This window comes from Haliotis asinina, chromosome 10 (assembly GCF_037392515.1).
Source record: "Haliotis asinina isolate JCU_RB_2024 chromosome 10, JCU_Hal_asi_v2, whole genome shotgun sequence".
NCBI classification, from domain to species: domain Eukaryota; kingdom Metazoa; phylum Mollusca; class Gastropoda; order Lepetellida; family Haliotidae; genus Haliotis; species Haliotis asinina.
Window position 1 is genome coordinate 55,833,841 of NC_090289.1, and position 19,259 is coordinate 55,853,099.

Consider the following 19,259-nt stretch of genomic DNA (forward strand, 5'->3'; position numbering starts at 1 on the left):
CTTTGTCATAGAATTTGTTAGCTTACTGTCCCCTGTTTTAAAGGTTTGGGTTTATCAGTAGTTCCCAACATTTCTACTGTCGACTACATTTGTGGACATTGAATCTTACACAGTTTGGGGAAAGACTTCAGCCCGTTCCCCTCTCCTTTTACATAGTAAATTTGCTCCAGTGATTCCTTCCGCGATGTATTAATCCATCATCGAAATAGATTCATTGGTTGCTTTCTTTAATACCTGTTCTAGTTTATAGAACGTATATGTAGAGTGAGGTATACATTGTACTAATTATAGTTTGTACCAACACACTCCAGACCACCGTTTACAGCAAGCCGACACACGGCAACCTATATGTGAAGTACCAATCCAACCATCCACCGCAGGTAAAGACTGCCATAATATCCACTCTCACCAGGAGAGGAAAGAAAATCTGCTCTACCAGTCTCCAAGAGGAATTAAACCATCTCAAAGACGCGTTCACTGGCCTCAATGATTATCCACCCGAACTGGTCAACAGGACCATTGCCTTCACCCTATCAGCAACATCTACGCCACCAAGAACAAGAACAGAGCCAGCACCGATAAAAATCTCAATCCCCTATATTGGCAAGACTTCACACCAGATAAACAGACTGTTGAAGCAACAAGCCGGTATAGAGACCACATTCTCCACTCCACAAACTCTAAGTAAACTTCTTCAGGCCAACGGGCGTAACCAGTCCAAAAGCAGAAAATCTATTCCCATGGGTGTTGTCTACAAAATTGACTGTAACTGTGGACAATCGTATATCGGCGAAACATCTAGGCCAATCAACACCAGAGTGTAAGAGCACCAGGCATCAACAAATAAATCCGACAACAAATCAGCTATATCAGAACATATTCAGTCCAACCCCAATCACCAAATCAGCTGGACAGAATACACACTACTGTCCACCAACCAACCCGACTTCACCAAACGGAAGTTAACAGAGGCCATACATATCAAACGACACCGACCCCCGATCAACAGAAATCAAGGTTACTTCATCCCGTCAGCATATGACGAACTCATCAACGAATGCTAAGTGCTTGTAACATGTCCAACTCTAAAGCCCTGTGCCACCCACTGGCCTCAGTATGCCAACTAATGTCATTGGCCTCTACATCTAATCCCATGTCATGACATTGCTCCTGTACTTCCATACAACCTATCAACGACCCTAAGAACTTGTATAAACATGTCCATACTCTCCAGCCTTGTACATCCCTATTGGCTTCTGTATGCAGTCTATTGTTATGGCTTCCACACGTTAATACTGTGCTGCCCAGTTAGTTCCAGTTGTTTTTGTTACTTATTTACTGTGTATATATATGTACCATCCTGTCTTATCTGCCTCTTACTTGCTTGACAACGATACAAGAAGCTGTATTGAAACGTCGCTCCACCTGAATAAAGAAGTTGCTTATCCGTAAAGTTTTGTCCTTATCAGAAATTGTCTTAATGACGATTGTTGCCAAAATATGAAATGAACTCTTGAAATCGTTGAAGAGGGTACTAGCCAGTATATGATTAGATGCATAGCGCTAATGATCACAAAGAATACACTCAGGTGGATACTTATCAAAAGGGTTGCACACAAAGCGGCAAGGGCCGATATGAGTACACGCTGTGTGGTATTATACAAACAGATATACTGACTATAGAAATTATTGATATAAATGTGCACACATGTCCACTGTGAAGATTACAAGCAGAATTGATCGTGAACATATGGAGAGATAATAAAAATGAATACAGATTGGCTATGAAGATTGCATACAGGGAGACACTGACAACAATTTACATATAATAAGGCAGTTATCATGGAGATATATTGGTCATGAACACTGTTCTGTGTGAGTAGAGCTGAGTCAGTAGAAACAGTCCATCATGAACATCTCAGTCTGTCAATGGCCCTGATGCGTTTCAATAAAACTGTTGGGTCGCAACCTCTAACGCAAATATATTCAAGTTAAGTGACAGCTAACAGTTGACAGGTGAGAGGTGCTGGCAAGTGTATCCATCACTATGTTGAGGAAACTTCTTGAAGCATAAACACTCTTTAATCCACGGAGTAAAACAACTGAAATCATAATATTCAAAGTGCGACATATGTTGATGTAAGCTGTTCACGTGTAATCAGACAGAAGAGGATGAGGCAGAAGACAGCCCCGTAGCAGACAGAGGCAGCTGGAACTGTGTTGATGCTAATCTGGGAAGAAAACCATATAACTAATTTCTGTATGGTCATGGGCCCACTATTACTTGTTTCAGTTGCATAATTAGAAGTTGGAAGTAACATAGAACAAGTATATATGGATGACAACTTGAAAACGATACAGAACCTGTGCTCTTGAAGTAAAGAAATTGTCATCCTTATGTACTTGTTCTATCTCTATGGGTACACTATTTTTTTAAAAAAGATTAAGCAGTTCAAATGTAAGAGTTCTTTCCACAGGAACAGACAGACATGAATATACCTATGTCCACCTTACTATAGCTATAACTAAAGTGCTTCGCTGTCAGGGGGTCATCTGTTTCGTCGCGAAACAAGGGCTGGTCCGTCTCGAAACAAACACTACCTGGAATGGAACCTCCCAGTGCGTACAGCCTATCGCTGCGCCTGAAACGGCAAGCGAAACCTCACAAACCAACGACAGCCGTCACCCACGTGTCTCCACGAACACCGGTAAGAAATACCATCTGATATTACCAGAAGTTTTCTTTCATACCTTCAACTAAGTTATTAACGCTCTAATATAAAAAGAAAATGCCACAAACACCTATAATAACTAGCTCCCGCTACACACGGAATGATAATCGTTCGAGGATCCACATAGACAGGAGGACCACGAGACCACTCGCTGCATGGACATCATTTCCCAATCACCCAAGGACGGAGATAGACGTCGTCGACTGCCATGGAAGCCCTCTTCTCAGACTCAGAGATCACGGACGGATTGGACCTAGACTCTGTGTCGAAGCTCACACCTATAGGTTGAGTAATGAGGATATTGACACTGGCGTTTCCACAGATTGCGCTGCTATCTACCATCCCCCAAACTTTGTAGCCTTTCAGATGGCGACTAAATATCAGCAACACCGCATTCCTACCGTCAACGCTCGTCGATTTCCACGACATCAAATTTATGAAAGTACCAGAAGTAGATGAGGCATACTTCTCAGATCTCACCTGTCATCAGTGAGACTCAAGACAGATCCTATAAAACGGAGGATAAGCGACTGGCTCAACTGGATACAACCACTTGGTGTATCTTCTTTGGACTCGACCGTTCGAATTCCAGGGCTATCAAAGAGCTTCTCATATCAAAGCCCAACAACCCGGAATGAAGAAGAAAGGATGATCCTCTCTGTGCTCACCACTCGGAAGAAGGATCAACTGTTCATTTCGGAGCATTTAGCCTCTATGTCTGTGGGATTAAATTTTCTACGCCGGCAAGATTTATTACCAGCGTAATCTTGGGGCGACAGCTTTAATAAACCCTCATATGGACCTCCCTGGTCAGCATATATGGTATTCGACGGCAAAACTGCGGACGTCACTAAATCCGTCACTCAAGACTCCAGGTAAGTAAAGATGATAAAATCGATCTACACTTTGACTGCTGTCCTCAAGCAGGCATCTCAGCGTTACTCCAACAAGTCAAAGTTCTCCGGGGTCGAGAGAGCGAGACACAAGACGTACAATTCTTGCATAGCAAGGGCTCTATTCGTAGCTCAACCAGAGGAAACGGATGCTTCCATGGAACAGGACATCCTGCCACGGGCGCTAAGGAGGAAAGCACTGAAGATGAGGTTTGGCACGACTTGATCCTTCCGCCCCTAGCAACCTTCACCAGAATGTGGACGTCTACAACACTACTGGAAGAATCGGGGACTTCTCAACGACGATGACGTCATGAGTATCCTATGAGACGGTTGCGAGATCCCGCTACAGGCAACACCACTCACATACGACCAAGCACTCTTGGTGCCAGGGATCAATGAGACGATGCCATATCATCTCTACTAGGGAAAGGTGCAGTCGAAAAACTATACCTGGGTCGACTAACACCAGGATTCTAATCATCAATCTTTCTGGTACCCAAGGAAAACTCCAAGGAAAAGTTTCAACTTTTATACAACATGAAGGACAAAGGCTGTCTACTGGAACCAGAACGGTTCAGCATGATCTCTCTACCACAACTGCAGCATCTCATCCGTCCAGCGGATTATCTAGCCAGCATCGATCTACAAGATGCCTACCTACACTTAAATAGTTGTGCTTTTATTGAATGGTCAGCACTATCGATGGACGGTTCTACTGTCTGGAATGTCTTCAGCCCCGTGGCTATTTACTTGGGTCACCAAGCCCATCGTCTGTTACCTACATCGGCGGGGACTTTGAGGCACCTTTTACTTGGACGACGCCATTCAAGCGCATCACGAGAGAAGTCAACTCAGACTCTACATTTAGACTTCACCATCAGACTGCTCGAATGGCTTCTAAATCTACTGAAGTCGGAATTAGAACTGCAGCCAGATACTCAGTTCCTCAGTATTCGATTCATCACTCCGCTGAAGCGCCAGAGGATCGGTGGGTCAAAATTCAAGCCATGGGAGAACAAGCTTTAGTCTCTCCGTTACCACTACGACAGTGGCAATGTCTACTCGGCCTGCTGACATCAAAACAAGATTTAACCAAACGAGGACGTCTACAACTGCACCCATTACAACGATTCCTGATTCGGCACCTCAGCACTCAAAACTTTTAAATCACTTTGTGATAGAAAGAAATCAGAATACGAGCAAAATATTTTAGATGAAGTTGTTGATGCTGCAAAGAATAAGGATTGTCGATATTTCTGGAAATCTTTAAGGAAATACTGTTTTCATAGACAAAATGCATCAGAAAATGTAACAGTTGAAGAATGGTTTAATTACTTTTAAAATGTTCTCGCAGAAGATCCAGGTGGTACAGGGCGTATGTTCGGGGAACACGTTGATAGCTTCTTGAGATTACATGACTTTGATAATTGTGAGGATTGTGCCAGCTCTGATGATTTTCTGGGTAATCCCATAACCGATAACGAGGTATTATGTGCGGTTGGAAGCTTGAAATGTGGTAAATCCCCAGGGGAAGATGGCATCCCCATGGAAGCTTTTAAGGAATGTATTTCATTCCTTCTCCCCGTTATGAGTAGTCTTTTTAATAAAGTTTTAGAGAGCGGCAATTTTCCATCATCCTGGAATGTTGGATTAATTGTACCGCTTCACAAATCGGGTGCAACGGACGACCCCAGTAATTATAGAGGTATTGCATTATTGAATAGTCTGAACAAAATATTCACTACTATAATTGATAATCGTCTCAAATGTTGGATATCTACACGGGAACTAATATCGGAGTGCCAAGCGGGTTTCCGTGAAGAATATTCGACTATTGACCACATATTTACCCTTAATAGTATAATCCATAAGTATCTACGAAAGAAAGGAGGAAAGTTTTATTGTCTATTCGTAGACTTCAAAAAAGTATTTGATTCTGTCAATAGGTCCAAACTGCTTTATGTTTTATTACAGTCGGGCGTACATGGGAAATTGCAACGTCTCTTACGTAACATGTATAGTAATGTGAGAGCATCCGTAAAAGTCAGTAAATTTCAAATGAGTGATGTATTTGACACATATGCCGGTGTTAGACAAGGTTGCATTCTATCTCCTATATTGTTTTTACTATACGTTGAAGAACTTGTTAAGGAAATGTTATCGAATGACTCGAGAGGAATATTTATTAACGAAACCATTGCCGATCTTTCGTTATTATTGTTCGCCGATGATGTTGTGATCCTCGCGGATTCCATTGTACAGTTACAACGCAAGATAGATACGCTGCATGAATGTTGTCAGAAGTGGGGGCTGAAGATAAACACTAGTAAAACAAAAGTCATGGTCTTTAAAAATGGAGGTAAAATCTCCAGTAATGAAAAATGGTTCCTCAATGGCGTAAAATTGGACGTTGTGTCATATTACAAATACTTAGGTATCATTTTCTCTTGTAGAAATATATTCTCTAAAGCATGTGAAACATTAGCAATGCAAGCTGAGCGAGCTCTCCATGTTATAAAGCATTTTATAAATAGATTAAAAAATCTACCACTGAATGCATCTTATAAGCTTTTTGATGGGAAAATACAACCGATTTTATTATATGGTTCGGAAGTATGGGGCATAAATATAAATAAAAATATTGAACAAGTACATTCAAAGTTCTGTAAATATTTGCTGCGTGTTGGCTATAGAAGTGCGAATAAGATTATTTTGGCGGAATGTGGACGTTTCCCACTATTTATCAATACGCGCTGTCGAGTAATTTCTTACTGGCTCAGGCTGATGAGGCAACCATCTACACGGTACTCCAGAAGTAGCTATGACATGCTCAAAAGACTAGATGACTGTTCACATGATACAAATTGGGTTTCCTTTGTTAGAACACTCCTATTTAGTCATGGGTTTGGACATGTCTGGCTCGAGCAAAATGTAAATGACGCAAATTATTTTATGCATATATTTAAGCAAAGATGTAAAGACATTTATCAACAAGATTGGTATAATGAAGTACGATCGTCAGACAGTGTTAATTTTTATTCTGAATTTAAATATTGTATTGAAACAGAAACTTATCTTTCGAAGCTTAAATCGATACAACTTAAGCGCGCACTAATTAAGTTTAGATGTAATGCACATAACTTCAAGATTCAAGCGGCACGTTTCACCAACCCAACAAGATGTTTCTTGCCCCGTTTGTAATCTTTCTCCTGAAGATGAATACCACGTACTTTTTATATGCCCTAAATATTCAGAAATAAGACAAAAATATCTGCCCTACACCTATACCCACCAACCGTCAAGACAGAAGTTCTACATACTTCTTGGTACTGAAAATAGTGATCTCCTGTTTAAGTTAGCCGTCGCTATATACCATATTTTCAAGTTAAGGAAAATATAAATTGTTAAAACGTATCTATTATTTTGATGTTATAAATGTATCTTCAGGTTACAAATACTGCTTATAATGTACACTTGTACTGTTGATCTCATGGCCATATATACTAATAAAGATCTGTCTGTCTGTCTGATCGAATTTTATTTACATTGCTCCGGACCTGCACAGAACACTCACATCCCGTAACTTTGTCTCGTCACATGACCCCGGTCCAGTAAGGTCATATTTGAGAAGGCCATGTATACATACTCTACTGTTTCCGACGTGTCCACGCATAGCTTGTGGGAATAACATCTTATACAATATCATTGCAACATGCATAGAATTATGAGCTGTGGCTTCACACAGACATTTACCAAGGAACCATGCATGACCCAATAAAAGAAGCATGGATTAAATAATGAAGAGAAAGAGACATATAATTATGGTGTTTACGGGTATGTTCTCAGTTAGTGAGTTTTGATTTACTCAGCAGTATTCCAGCTACATGCATATGGCGGCGGTTTGTGATAATCGATTCTGGACCAGACAATCCCGTGATCAAAAGCACGTGCATCGATGTACCCAGCTGGGATATGATGACATGTGTCAGCCAAGTCAGCATACCTGACCACCCAATCCCTTCAGTCGCCTATTACCACAAGCATGGGAAGAACAATTTTAAGTTCTAACCCGGATCTTCAAGGGTGATATGGGTTCATATGAGTAGAACTCGGTTTGTTGGTCCGTGTCTGGTGTCCGATGACAATGCTACACAGATTTTGTGAACATTATTCTTTTGGTTGTTCCAAATTGTTCAAAATGATATTTCCTATGTCTGTGAAAACGTGTATGATGATTCTTGTTTAACGTTAATCCTAGCAGTGATGACACTGTCGAGTAGAGAACCTGGGTATGCGGATATTCTCAAAGGTAAAGACTTGAATCATGGCCATTCCATGTTTTATGACTTGTTCAGCAGATATACATGCAGAGCGTATGTTGTAGAATATACATTACGAAGATGCTTGTAAGAAAAGTGTCATGTAGTTAAATATTTGTATAATTTTCAAGAGATAATCTAGGCAAGATGCAAAACGCCCTTAAGCTTGAATTCAGAGAAAAGGGGAAACAAGGATTCAAATGTTATTTATGTGTTCACCATCTCCACAGCCCAGTCAAATCAGTCTTTAAAACTTTAGAAGTACATTTTACGAGTGCTTCGAACGGAAGACAACTCTTGATTAGGGTGACCGCATTTAAAGTGTGATCGGGTTGATAAAAAAATAATCTTTTAACCACATCCACATTCTATGCTAACGGACTTAATGAAATGTTATATTTGGATAGATTTCTGAACTTACGGAAATAGTAATGTCTTTCACAACCAAACCGGAAGTGACCGCATATTTACCTCGGTACTTTCCTTTACCCAAATACACGTGAGGCGTTTGCGACCCAAACAGCAAGATGTCTCACTATAATTTCAAGAAATTAACCGTTGTTCCTTCTTCAAAGGTGAGGATCAGTTTTGTTTGATTGGAAATATGCACGATACGTCTTGTCATGTCACAATCTGGCGAATGATGTCGGTGATATAGTGTTTTTGCTTGACAGAGTCGATCGGCCGAGTACCATGAAAACATCCCTTCAAATCACAACCTCACTGTATATTAACTTTACTTTCCTTAGACTTCACCTTGATCATGACACATTCATACCCGATTAGGATTACCAACATTACACATAAATGATTAATTTTGCTGCTTAAAAGTACATTTCACTTCAGCTTCACGCCTTAACATACATTTTCCTGACATATTCCATATTACGAAACTGTTTTTCTCATACTTTGGAATGCTCAGGGGCTGGGGGAGGTTCAGCAGCCGTCTGCTTTTTGACAATATGTATCACTAGTTGTCAGTGTTGATCTTACATGAAACAGTGCTATATGCCACCTTGGGCAGATGATGTCATTTACTTTGTTATTTTGTCAATAATTCTCATTTTTTGATTTTGAACTATTCCCAGTTTGGGTCTGTTAACCTGTGCCATACATGGCAACTTTCTCTTTTAAGTCAAATGTTTGGAATCAAGACAGGCTATTGTACCTGTCCTTACCAGTCAACATTAGGGCTGTGACAAGGACTGATTCTATCTAAAATGTGATTATCGAGTGTTAATGTCTGTTAATGTATTTCATGGAGAGGCATCCCTGTATGTTCTTGTTAAATAGAAGGCCTTTTGCAAACTGTGCTTGTAACAGTAAGTATCAGGATTTGCTGGTCAGACTCCATACATTTGCTGATGTCAGTGTGTAAATATGTGCTCTGAGGCAAATCTTAGGATCGTGTGACATAGATATGCCGTTTGCTGCCATATAGCTTGATTATTGCTGAACCAACAAAAACTCTCCATTGTTGTGACCTGAATAGTTTATTTTGATTCCTATATAGTGAACATGAAATGTGGACAGACATGACAGGAATATGCTCTTGTGCTAATTGAGCCTCAGTGCATTAAGATAAATCACTGAGTATCTACTATATCAGGTATGCTTGTAGTACTAACACATGTATTTTTCTGCACTACAGGACTTTGTTGACATCGTCCTTTCGAAGACCCAGAGAAAAACACCAACTGTTATTCACAAGAATTACAAAATCTCACGGATACGGCAGTTTTACATGCGGAAAGTGAAGTTTGCCCAACAAACTTTTCATGATAAGCTGTCCATGATCCTTACAGAATTTCCCAAACTTGAGGTAGGAAACTGGTTAATGATATAAGTGCCACTTATCCTGGACATCACATTGGTGATGCTCTTGCTTTCAGTGGCTTTCATTCCATCCACATCATTGAACATGATGAATGCTGTATACCCCCTGCTGTTGGTGGTAGTGTGTAGAGTATGGGATCAAACTATTAGATTTACAATAGAGTATGCTGAGAACTTAATTAATGGTGATTTCTTGGTTGAGGGTTACTTGTGAACTTTATGGGCATGAAGGACAATTGAGAAAGTTTTTCTCAGACCAAGACAAACCTTAATGTTGAGGTTTGTTCTGTTAATCATGCTGCTAAGTGCTGCATGGTTTGTCTCATGCTTTCATAGCTTACATTTTAATCCAAATGACTTGGCATATTCTCGTCAAATTAGATAAGACAGAAATAGCTTGTAACAGCTGTATAGGTGTGATAAGGCAATGGAATTGGACATGCAGACCAAGATGAAAACATGATGAAATCTGTTTATTATTTTGTGTATGGAGTTCATTGATTAAACCCTTGCTCGCTGTTGTAAACCTCATATTTGTTTCTGAATATTTGTTTCTGAATATGTAGTAAAACCTGTTCTCAGTCAGTTGCGTAAAGTCAGCTGTGCAACTTGGACGTTGATGTTGATATTAAGTTGTAAAAAGAGGCTAGATCTGACAGGGAAGATGTGTTTTTCCAGGACATCCATCCCTTCTATGCCGACTTGATGAATGTGTTGTATGACAAGGACCACTACAAGCTAGCCCTGGGACAGATGAACACAGCTCGACATCTCATCGATAAGTTAGTGGCAACCATTATCTGGCATTGAATCAAATGCAGAATCATGTTTTAGGAGTAATGTCTATTAGATAAAAATCTCAGTGTCATAATTTTGTGTTCATTATCTTTTTCTCCAAAATCTAATAACTTAATTATGATTTATGGATAGCTCCAAATCATTTTAGGCATTAAGTTCTCAACACCCATAAGCTGTTAACCTGAAATGTGTTGTCTGAAAACAGGTAATGTAGATTCACATAAGGTCCATCAGTGAGCTGCTGCATGTTAAACAACCTTCATAAAGGAAGATATTACTTTTACAATTACAGATACAGCACTGCTCTGTATCATAAGTGTAAATCTCTGGCACAGTGGAAATCTGAGGAAGTACCTGTGTTGTGTAGAATCCCATAACTGTATTGACTGCATGCATGTATTATGTTTTTTGTGTTGCTTTCAGTGTTTCAAAGGACTACGTCCGGCTCATGAAGTATGGTGACACTTTGTACAGATGTAAGCAGCTGAAGAAGGCTGCTTTAGGAAGGTAAACTGTGGACAAGTTGCGTGGATTCTGGGGCTGATTGTTCTGGGTATCTAGCAGAATATTATAGTGGATGTAATGTGGATATTGATTAACGTTGTGTAAGCTGAGGAATCTTATATTCCTGTGTTTTACCATGTTTTTGTCACTGTATTAATTCATGGTGAGAATTTAGGCTTTGTGGATGAACAAAGCTTTTGATTGAAGAAATTCATACTGTTATGATAAGACTGTTCTAAGCTAATGTTGAGTTATTCTGCATGTCATGAGATAACACATAGTCTGAGGAGAATGCAAATCATCAGTCTGTCTCTGTGTGTAGGGAAACACACAGAAACACAGTGTTACATGTGTCATGACAGAACTGTCAACAGTGTCGTTACTTATACACAACCACAGTATTAATAAACAGAAGCTTCAGTTATTGATGGACATTGTGCTGGACTTCCATCTGTGATATGTGCTGAACAGTATACCTCCTTGCCACCCACTGCTACTCTCTTCCCCCTCACAATCACTGCTGCTACAATTACTGGTGTCTCCTCGTCCCTTAGCGCCATTCACTGATGCTTGTCTGTCTGTCTGTCTGTAGAATGTGCACCATCATGAAGCGACAGAAGCAGAGTCTGGAGTACCTGGAGCAGGTGAGGCAGCATCTGTCTCGACTCCCCTCCATCGACCCCAACACTCGCACCCTCCTCATCTGTGGCTTTCCCAACGTAGGCAAGTCCAGCTTCATCAACAAGGTGGGTAACTTCGTTGTCATGGTTTGGTCACACATGCACTTGAGCAATGCAGTTTAGGGTAGAATGTTGATGTGTGCTACACAGATGGCTGATGATCAGGGCAGACTCTTTTTAAAAACCAGACTGTTGTTTTATACACAAGGATAGACACAGACACTAGTTCATTGGCACACATTGTGTGTATTTGTGTAAGTCTGTCAGTCTATTAGGCCAATGTGTGTTACCTGTTTAAATATTTGTTCGAAGATAAGTGATGTATTCACTTGAATAATGTCATTGGGCAACATTTGTGGAGAGAATTTTGTTGTGTTTATGGGAGAGTTGGGTTGTGTTTGTGTTCATGCTGTGAGTGTGTTTGTGTGTGTTCTGTATATGTAGTTATGTGTCAGTAAATGGTGTTACTGCTTCCAGATAACGAGAGCTGATGTGGAAGTCCAGCCCTATGCCTTCACGACCAAGTCCTTGTATGTGGGTCACACTGACTACAAGTACCTCCGCTGGCAGGTAGGTTTTTGAAGATCTTTTTTTAAAACGAGTATGACCTATACTTGATGAACCATCACCTAACAATGTGTTTAACTGCCTCAGGTGCTGGACACACCTGGTATCTTGGACCACTCCCTGGAAGACAGGAACACCATTGAGATGCAGGCCATCACTGCCCTCGCCCACATCCGCGCCGCTGTCCTGTATGTGATGGACCTCTCTGAGCAGTGTGGACACTCCATACAGGAGCAGGTAAAACCCAGCTCTAGCGTTTCCAGCTTGGTATCTTTGTGACATGCAGTATGTTTATCATTTATCTCTGTTTTCTTGGGAAGAAAACATACCTTTTCTTGAGCAATTTCCAAATCTCATATCTGCAGTTGTTTATGATTGTGTTACATTTTGGAACTATTGAGCGTATGTTTTATGGTGGGGCAGTTGTATTTCAGTCCATGTGAGTGCCTTGTGTTTTAATTTCCTAATGGGTCGTGCTTCTCAACAGGTGTCCCTCTTCAACAACATCAAGCCTTTGTTTGCCAACAAGCCACTGCTGGTGATAGCAAATAAGATTGATGTAGTTAGACTGGAAGAATTGGATGCCTCTAAGAAGGTGAGTTTCTGGTACACCATCATGAACCTGAGTGAAGCAGTCTCTAGTTGTACGTAGTTATGGTCTGGGTTAGATAGACTGGTACTATAACACTTTGTTGTGTTTCACGTGTAGAGTTAAGCTGTTAGGTAAGTTTCAGAGTCACAAAGCAGGAACTTGACAAGACACTTGTAACAAAGTACTGTTTTAATTTGGGAATGTTAACAGTATGTTCAAGTGTTATATTTCCTATCCATATTGGCATATTGGTATATGGTAGTTGGAGATTGTCCCTTTGTAGTTAGGGATGTTGCCATTATGTTGGTTGTATGGACGGCTGGTTTGGCTGACCCTGATTGAAGCTTGCGTGATGAGAAGTTGAGAATGTGGCTCAAGGACTGAACATGTGGCTCTGACTGTTTCCTTTTGCAGAAATTCTTCGATGAGTTTGAGAGCGAGTCTATCCCTGTGCTGTCCATGAGCACGCTGACGGAGGAGGGGGTGATGGATGTCCGGGCAGAGGTGAGTCTGCTCTTCCTCCTCTGTGGATTGACTATTTAGGCTTCAGGAGGAGCAGTTACCATCAGGTGTTAAAGCAGACAGAATACTAACAGTAATGTCATTAACTGGTGCTGTCTACTTCTTCAAACTGAAATGTTTTCCATACTTTAGTCAATTTAATCATTTGTGAATAACCAAATCCAATGATTTCATTGGAGTTCATTTTTCAGCTCATGGTTGTTCTAACATTTTCACTTCATAGGTGTTGCCATGTGTCATAGGAGCTTTCTTTACAGTAACAACTTATATTAGATGTATATGTGTCAAAATTGTCCATGATTGAACTTGTGATTGTATTGTGTGTGCAATCCCCGAGTTACCTCCCCTTGTTGGTATTCAGGCATGTGAGAGACTGTTGGCTCACCGTGTAGAAACAAAACTGAAGACCAAGAAAGTTGCTGATATTGCCAACAGACTGCGAGTGGCTTACCCCTCACAGAGAGACAGCAAGGTATGGATGTACACCACTACAAAACTTGAAACCAGTGACAACACAACTGGCTGTAAATGTGGTCATTGTTATTGTCTTGAAACTGTCAGTGTTGCTTCAGGCACACACTGGTCCACATTGTCACGTTTTACTATCACATGTCAGACAGATCGCATGATTGAAACATACATCTCACAACAATGTTGGAGAACAATGGCTTTTGGTGAAACAAAGAATTGGCCCCTCTTGCCAAGAGAGTTACCTCCCTTATGTTTTAGGTTATCATTATGCCTTGCCTGTAACAGCTCAATGTGCTTGGTGTTTGACAAAAATCACTGAGTATGCTTGTTCATTTTGGTGATAATTTAATGTTTGGATGAAGAAACTTTCTTGCCTGTCTGACCTGATCAGGTTAATGCAGTGGATCATGTGATTATTTTGTGATGGTCTTCATTGATTCATTCAGAACTGTTGTCATGGTTACAGGAGCGTCCACCTTTCATTCCTGAATCAGTTTTAAAGAAGAGAGCAGAAATGGATACTGATTCTAAAAAGAAGAAAAAGCTGGTAAACATATTCTTGTCATTAACTGCTTGATTCTCAAGACTGTCCACGCTGGTTACAGCCCTACTTAATAACTTGTTAACTTCTAAGTTATGTCAGGTTGTATCAGATTGGATATTGTTTCACTTAAGTCTAGGAATATTGCTGTTATCACCAGTACACTGCGCATACTGATGCTCTGATAATAATGACCCACGAAGATCTGGGTAAGAATTGATCCTGAGTAACCCATTCATGTCATAAGAGGTGGCTAATAGGATCAGGTGGTCAGTCTCGCTGACAGTGACACATGTCATCTTATCCAGTAGTATAGATCTCTGCTTACGCTTTGGATCACTGGATTGTCCTATCCTGAAAAGATTATTTACAGATAACCGCCATACAGCTTGAATACTGCTGAGAGCAGTTTTGTAAAACTATACTCGCTGGAACACTCTAGTAACATAGATATAGTTGTATTGTGACATCTTATGTAAAGCTCACAATATCAACTCAGTGGACGTAAGTGGCCTTTGATGAATCTTATACTGTCTCACATTAATACAATGTAACACAATGATGTAACAAAAAGTCTGTTTAAAATAGATGTACTCCTAACATGATACCATTTATTTGTCACACTTTGTTTATTTGTCACACTTTGTTTATTTGTCACTCTTTGTTTGTTTGTCACACTTTGTTGGTCACACTTTGTTTATTTGTCACACTTTGTTTATTTGTTATCTCTTTTCTTTGCAGCTGCGAGAGGTTGAGCTTGAAATGGACGATGAGTACATTCTAGATTTGAGAAGTGAGTAACAAACTTATGTTACTGCATATTATAAGCTAATGTCAGAAGCAAATGGTTTGCGCTTTTGTCATAATTCAACTACAAAATGAGTATGTTACAATTAAAGTTGAAGTGAAGTACAATGTACTGTTGAGTATGTACCTAGTATTAGTTGCTATGGTTACCAGTATTGTTCGTTGTTGCAGGGGAGTGGGACTTGCAGAAAGAGGAGGAAAAGTATGATGTGTTGCCGGAGATCTGGGAGGGACACAACGTTGCTGACTTCATCGACCCAGACATCATGGAGGTAGGCGCTAACTGTTTAGTGTAGGAGCACTTTAACTAGATTGAATTTTCCATGATAATTTTAATGGATTATTTATTGTTTTACAGACTTCAGAGTAGTGTTCCAAGAATTTGTTGCTTCAAAGAGAGTTGCTACAAGAGATTAAGGTCGAGTTATACCATTGTGGTATATTCTTGTTGCTTCAAATTAGGAGTGGTTACCATGGTTTCTTGGTGGTACATTTGTAGAAGCTGGATGCCCTGGAGAAGGAGGAGGAGCTGAGAGAGGCTGCCGGTTTCTACGCCAGCGACGAGAGTGAAGAAGATGAGGAGATGATGGATATTCGAGAGAAAGCCAGCAGGTAAGGTAGATTACTCCATTTGGGGGAGGCAACTCTTGCCACAGTTGCTAAACAATCAGAACCTGTACCATAGTGTGTGCTCAAGGTTCCAAGAGAAGTTTGCTCTTAGTTGAGACTTGATTGTCAGAATATGCGAAACTGTTTACCTCAGCTTCCAAAAGAAAATAGGTCTTAGCTTTTGCATGTTGAATCCCTAGTTGAAACTACATAAAAACTGGGAATCAGTCCTTCAGAGAGAAAGGAGGGTTATGGGGTAAACAGTGGAGTAGCATTACAGATTCAGTGTTAATGTTATACAAGACCAGGGATTATAGCAGTGAAGACCTGGGTAGAATGTTCACCTCTCACCAACAGTAACTTGCAAGAAAAGCTTAAGCAGAATCCTGTGGCATTGCATAGTAGAGTGGCAAAAATTATGTGATAGATGCTAGAATATTCTACACTAAGGCAGATGATTCAGGGTAAAGCTCCTTGTAGCCCTTTCCAAGTGTTTCCGTCTAAATGTAGTACACCACTGTCCCATAACAAAACTGAGACTGTAGACTGTCTATGCTATAATGTGTCCCCCCAGGATTCGAGAGAAGAAGGGCATCATGATGCTGGAGTCCCAGGAACAGAGGGGTGCCAACAGGTCCCGACTTCCCCGCACAGGGAAGAAGGTGGACAAGAGCCGTCTGGAGTCGGAGATGGAGGCACTTGGGGTCGTGATTGAAAACAAATCAGAGGTCTGTCGTGTAGCTAACCTAATGTTCTGTACAATAACATTCAGTTTTATTTCCTCTTACCTTGAAATATCTGAAATAATAAGCTGGGCTAAAACAGGGTACCGATAAATATATAAAACACAGGAAGTTGTTGATTCAGAGTCCCATCTTGGGTTTGAATCCATACTCTCAGGAACCTAACTGCCAGCTCAGTAAGTAAAGGGATCTAATGTACACAGCTACAGCGACTACCTCTAGGCACCATGAACTGTAGGTTGTGTACCCTTCTTACAAGTGTAGCAGCTTCCATGGCTTTAAAGTTACGCACAAAGTCTTTTACAAAGTGGTCACATCTGTTGAATCCACACTTGACCAAGAAGTGTAGACACAAATATGTTACATTTTGCGTTGTATTAGCACTGTAGCTCAGTGTAAAAAGAGTTTAGCCATGATTTACTGGAATATTGCTAAAAGTGACGTTAACCTCACTCACTCATTCACTCATTCACTTTAGCATGAGGATTAAGCTTTTGGCTTCTGTTTCAGACACATTATGCCCGCAGCAAAACAAGAAGTGCTAGCCGTAAACCCCTCAAGAGGAAACGAGATGAATCTGAAGATCCAAGCAGAAGTAGGTCAAGGTCAAGGGCGCGAGATCTGTCTGGTGTCAGAGATGCAGCGGTGAGTGAATGACACTTGCTTTTTCTCTTTTCAGAGTTATGTCCCTTGACATGATGTCAGAAACCTGTGCTTGTTGGTCTAAATCCTCGCTCATCCAAATTAATGCAGATAAATATCATTTATGTTTCCAAGTTTGTATGCTGCTGGAATAGACTAGTGTTTAAAGAGTTTGCTTGTCACAACCAAGACCCATGTTAGTCCTCACATCAGTACAATGTGTGAAGCCCATTTCTAGTATTCCCTGCTGTGATAGTGCTGGGATATTGCTAAATGTGGTTCAAAACCATATTAATTTATTCACCCTTTTCACAGTAAAGTGAAAGAGGTAGTACTTTTCCTTACCCTTGGACAGGGACTTGGTCAGTTCAGAGTAAGTGCCTGCTGTGTCTGAAAGAGATGATAAGACAGTCATGCCATCAGAGTGAGAGCACTATACAATTTTTCTTGTCTGCTTGTCTGCTGCTGTATATTATATTTAAATGGAATAGTGTTGAGCTCATCAACAAGTGACTTGTGTTGCAGATGGTCAACAAGATTCGCAAGATAGCCAGGAAGGCCCAGAAACCCATGGCCCACCAGGCCAAGAAGGGAGAAGGAGACAGAGTCATCCTCAACATGATGCCCAAACATCTGTATTCAGGCAAACGCAAGATGGGCAAGACTAGCCACAGATAACCTGCTCCATCATTGCTTTCATTTCAGACACCTAGTGTTGTGGACAGGTTGAAGATCATATTTACCTGTCATTCTACACTATGATTGATCTGTTACTGAGACCTTAGCTGTGAACAGTGTTGCATCTAGCTGGTGTAATTTATTATGGGATACGAACACATTTATTGTACCCACGGTCATTCATGATACTGGAAATAATGCATAAATAATTAAAATATTTATGGACATTTTATTGCAATATTTTAAAGCCTGTAAATGTCATGAATGCTGTTGCTCCAAAGCCATTAGACATGGCATGAAACTATTGTCACAGGTAAATATTCTCGTCATTAATAACCACAAGCTGTGGCCCACAAGGCCACATGTCCTAGATGCAACACTGCACAGGATGCTGGGCCAAACTGGTACCAGTATGTGCTGATAGAGTGATGATGTGGAGCTTAACCTGCGTCAACGACATGTCTAATAGTGTTACAAACGAACAGTACCCAATCTGTGCATACTGTACCAAGTTTAGGCCTTTGGAAGGACTGGCCTTTCCTCATCGTTATGTTATATTTAGTTGAAGGGATATTGAGAGATTTGTTGATGGCTGGTTGATGATTATGATGAACAGTTAGTATCACACCATGTACGGTGTGATATGTCGTGACTGAATGCTATGGGCATATCACCATAGCAGATATATTTCCATATACCGCTGCTGTATAGCACATACAATGAGTGCCGTGACACATGCCTTGTCATCTGGGCTGTTCCTGTGTCAGGAGTAAACGGTTATTTGAGAACACACTTTCTGTTTTATGTTTATTTCTTTTGGAACAGTGATAGAAATAGGTGCCCACTCGCTTTCTACAAAGTATCTTCCAATTCTGTTTGTTCTTAATTGAGTTGTACTGAGAGAGTATGTGCTCAGTACACTTGTTCATGTGTTTTTCTTTTTGATTGGTCCAAAGTACCCTGTCTCTGTGTTTTACCCCACAACTCCCCCAATTGGGTGCTTGAAATTTTAAAGGCAGTGGCCATTGTTTTCGCAGCTGTCTTAGCACTAAGATAGTGTCATACAGTAACACTGACCAAGACTATCTTGGCAAGAGAGCTTCGAAAGTCAAGGCCCAGGGTTCAAACCTATACACAAATGGTGTTTGGCCATGTTGCCTTATTAAAACTTTTCACGCAAATACATTCCGTGAAATATCACAAAATCTGTTCAGGATGTAATTAAGCAAAAGTATGAAGAGGTATGTTATAAAGACTCCCTGCAATAATATGTGTACAAGCCTAACCCTGTCCAGCAGTACTACATGTAATGCAAACACCTC

At 40.5% G+C, this 19,259-nt stretch overlaps 1 protein-coding gene across 1 annotated transcript; it reads left to right on the forward strand.

Moving 5' to 3' along the window:
- The first annotated feature begins 8,228 nt into the window (after positions 1 to 8,228).
- On the forward strand, positions 8,229 to 18,725 carry LOC137254685 (GTP-binding protein 4-like). The gene is made up of 17 exons (XM_067792542.1): positions 8,229 to 8,522; positions 9,599 to 9,769; positions 10,462 to 10,565; positions 11,005 to 11,088; positions 11,678 to 11,831; positions 12,243 to 12,335; positions 12,420 to 12,569; positions 12,820 to 12,927; positions 13,339 to 13,428; positions 13,808 to 13,918; positions 14,384 to 14,464; positions 15,200 to 15,251; positions 15,437 to 15,537; positions 15,765 to 15,877; positions 16,449 to 16,602; positions 17,128 to 17,262; positions 17,785 to 18,725. The coding sequence occupies exons 1-17, from the start codon at positions 8,475 to 8,477 to the stop codon at positions 17,935 to 17,937; spliced, it is 1,902 nt and encodes a 633-aa protein (XP_067648643.1). The 5' UTR covers positions 8,229 to 8,474; the 3' UTR covers positions 17,938 to 18,725.
- The last annotated feature ends 534 nt before the right edge of the window (positions 18,726 to 19,259 follow it).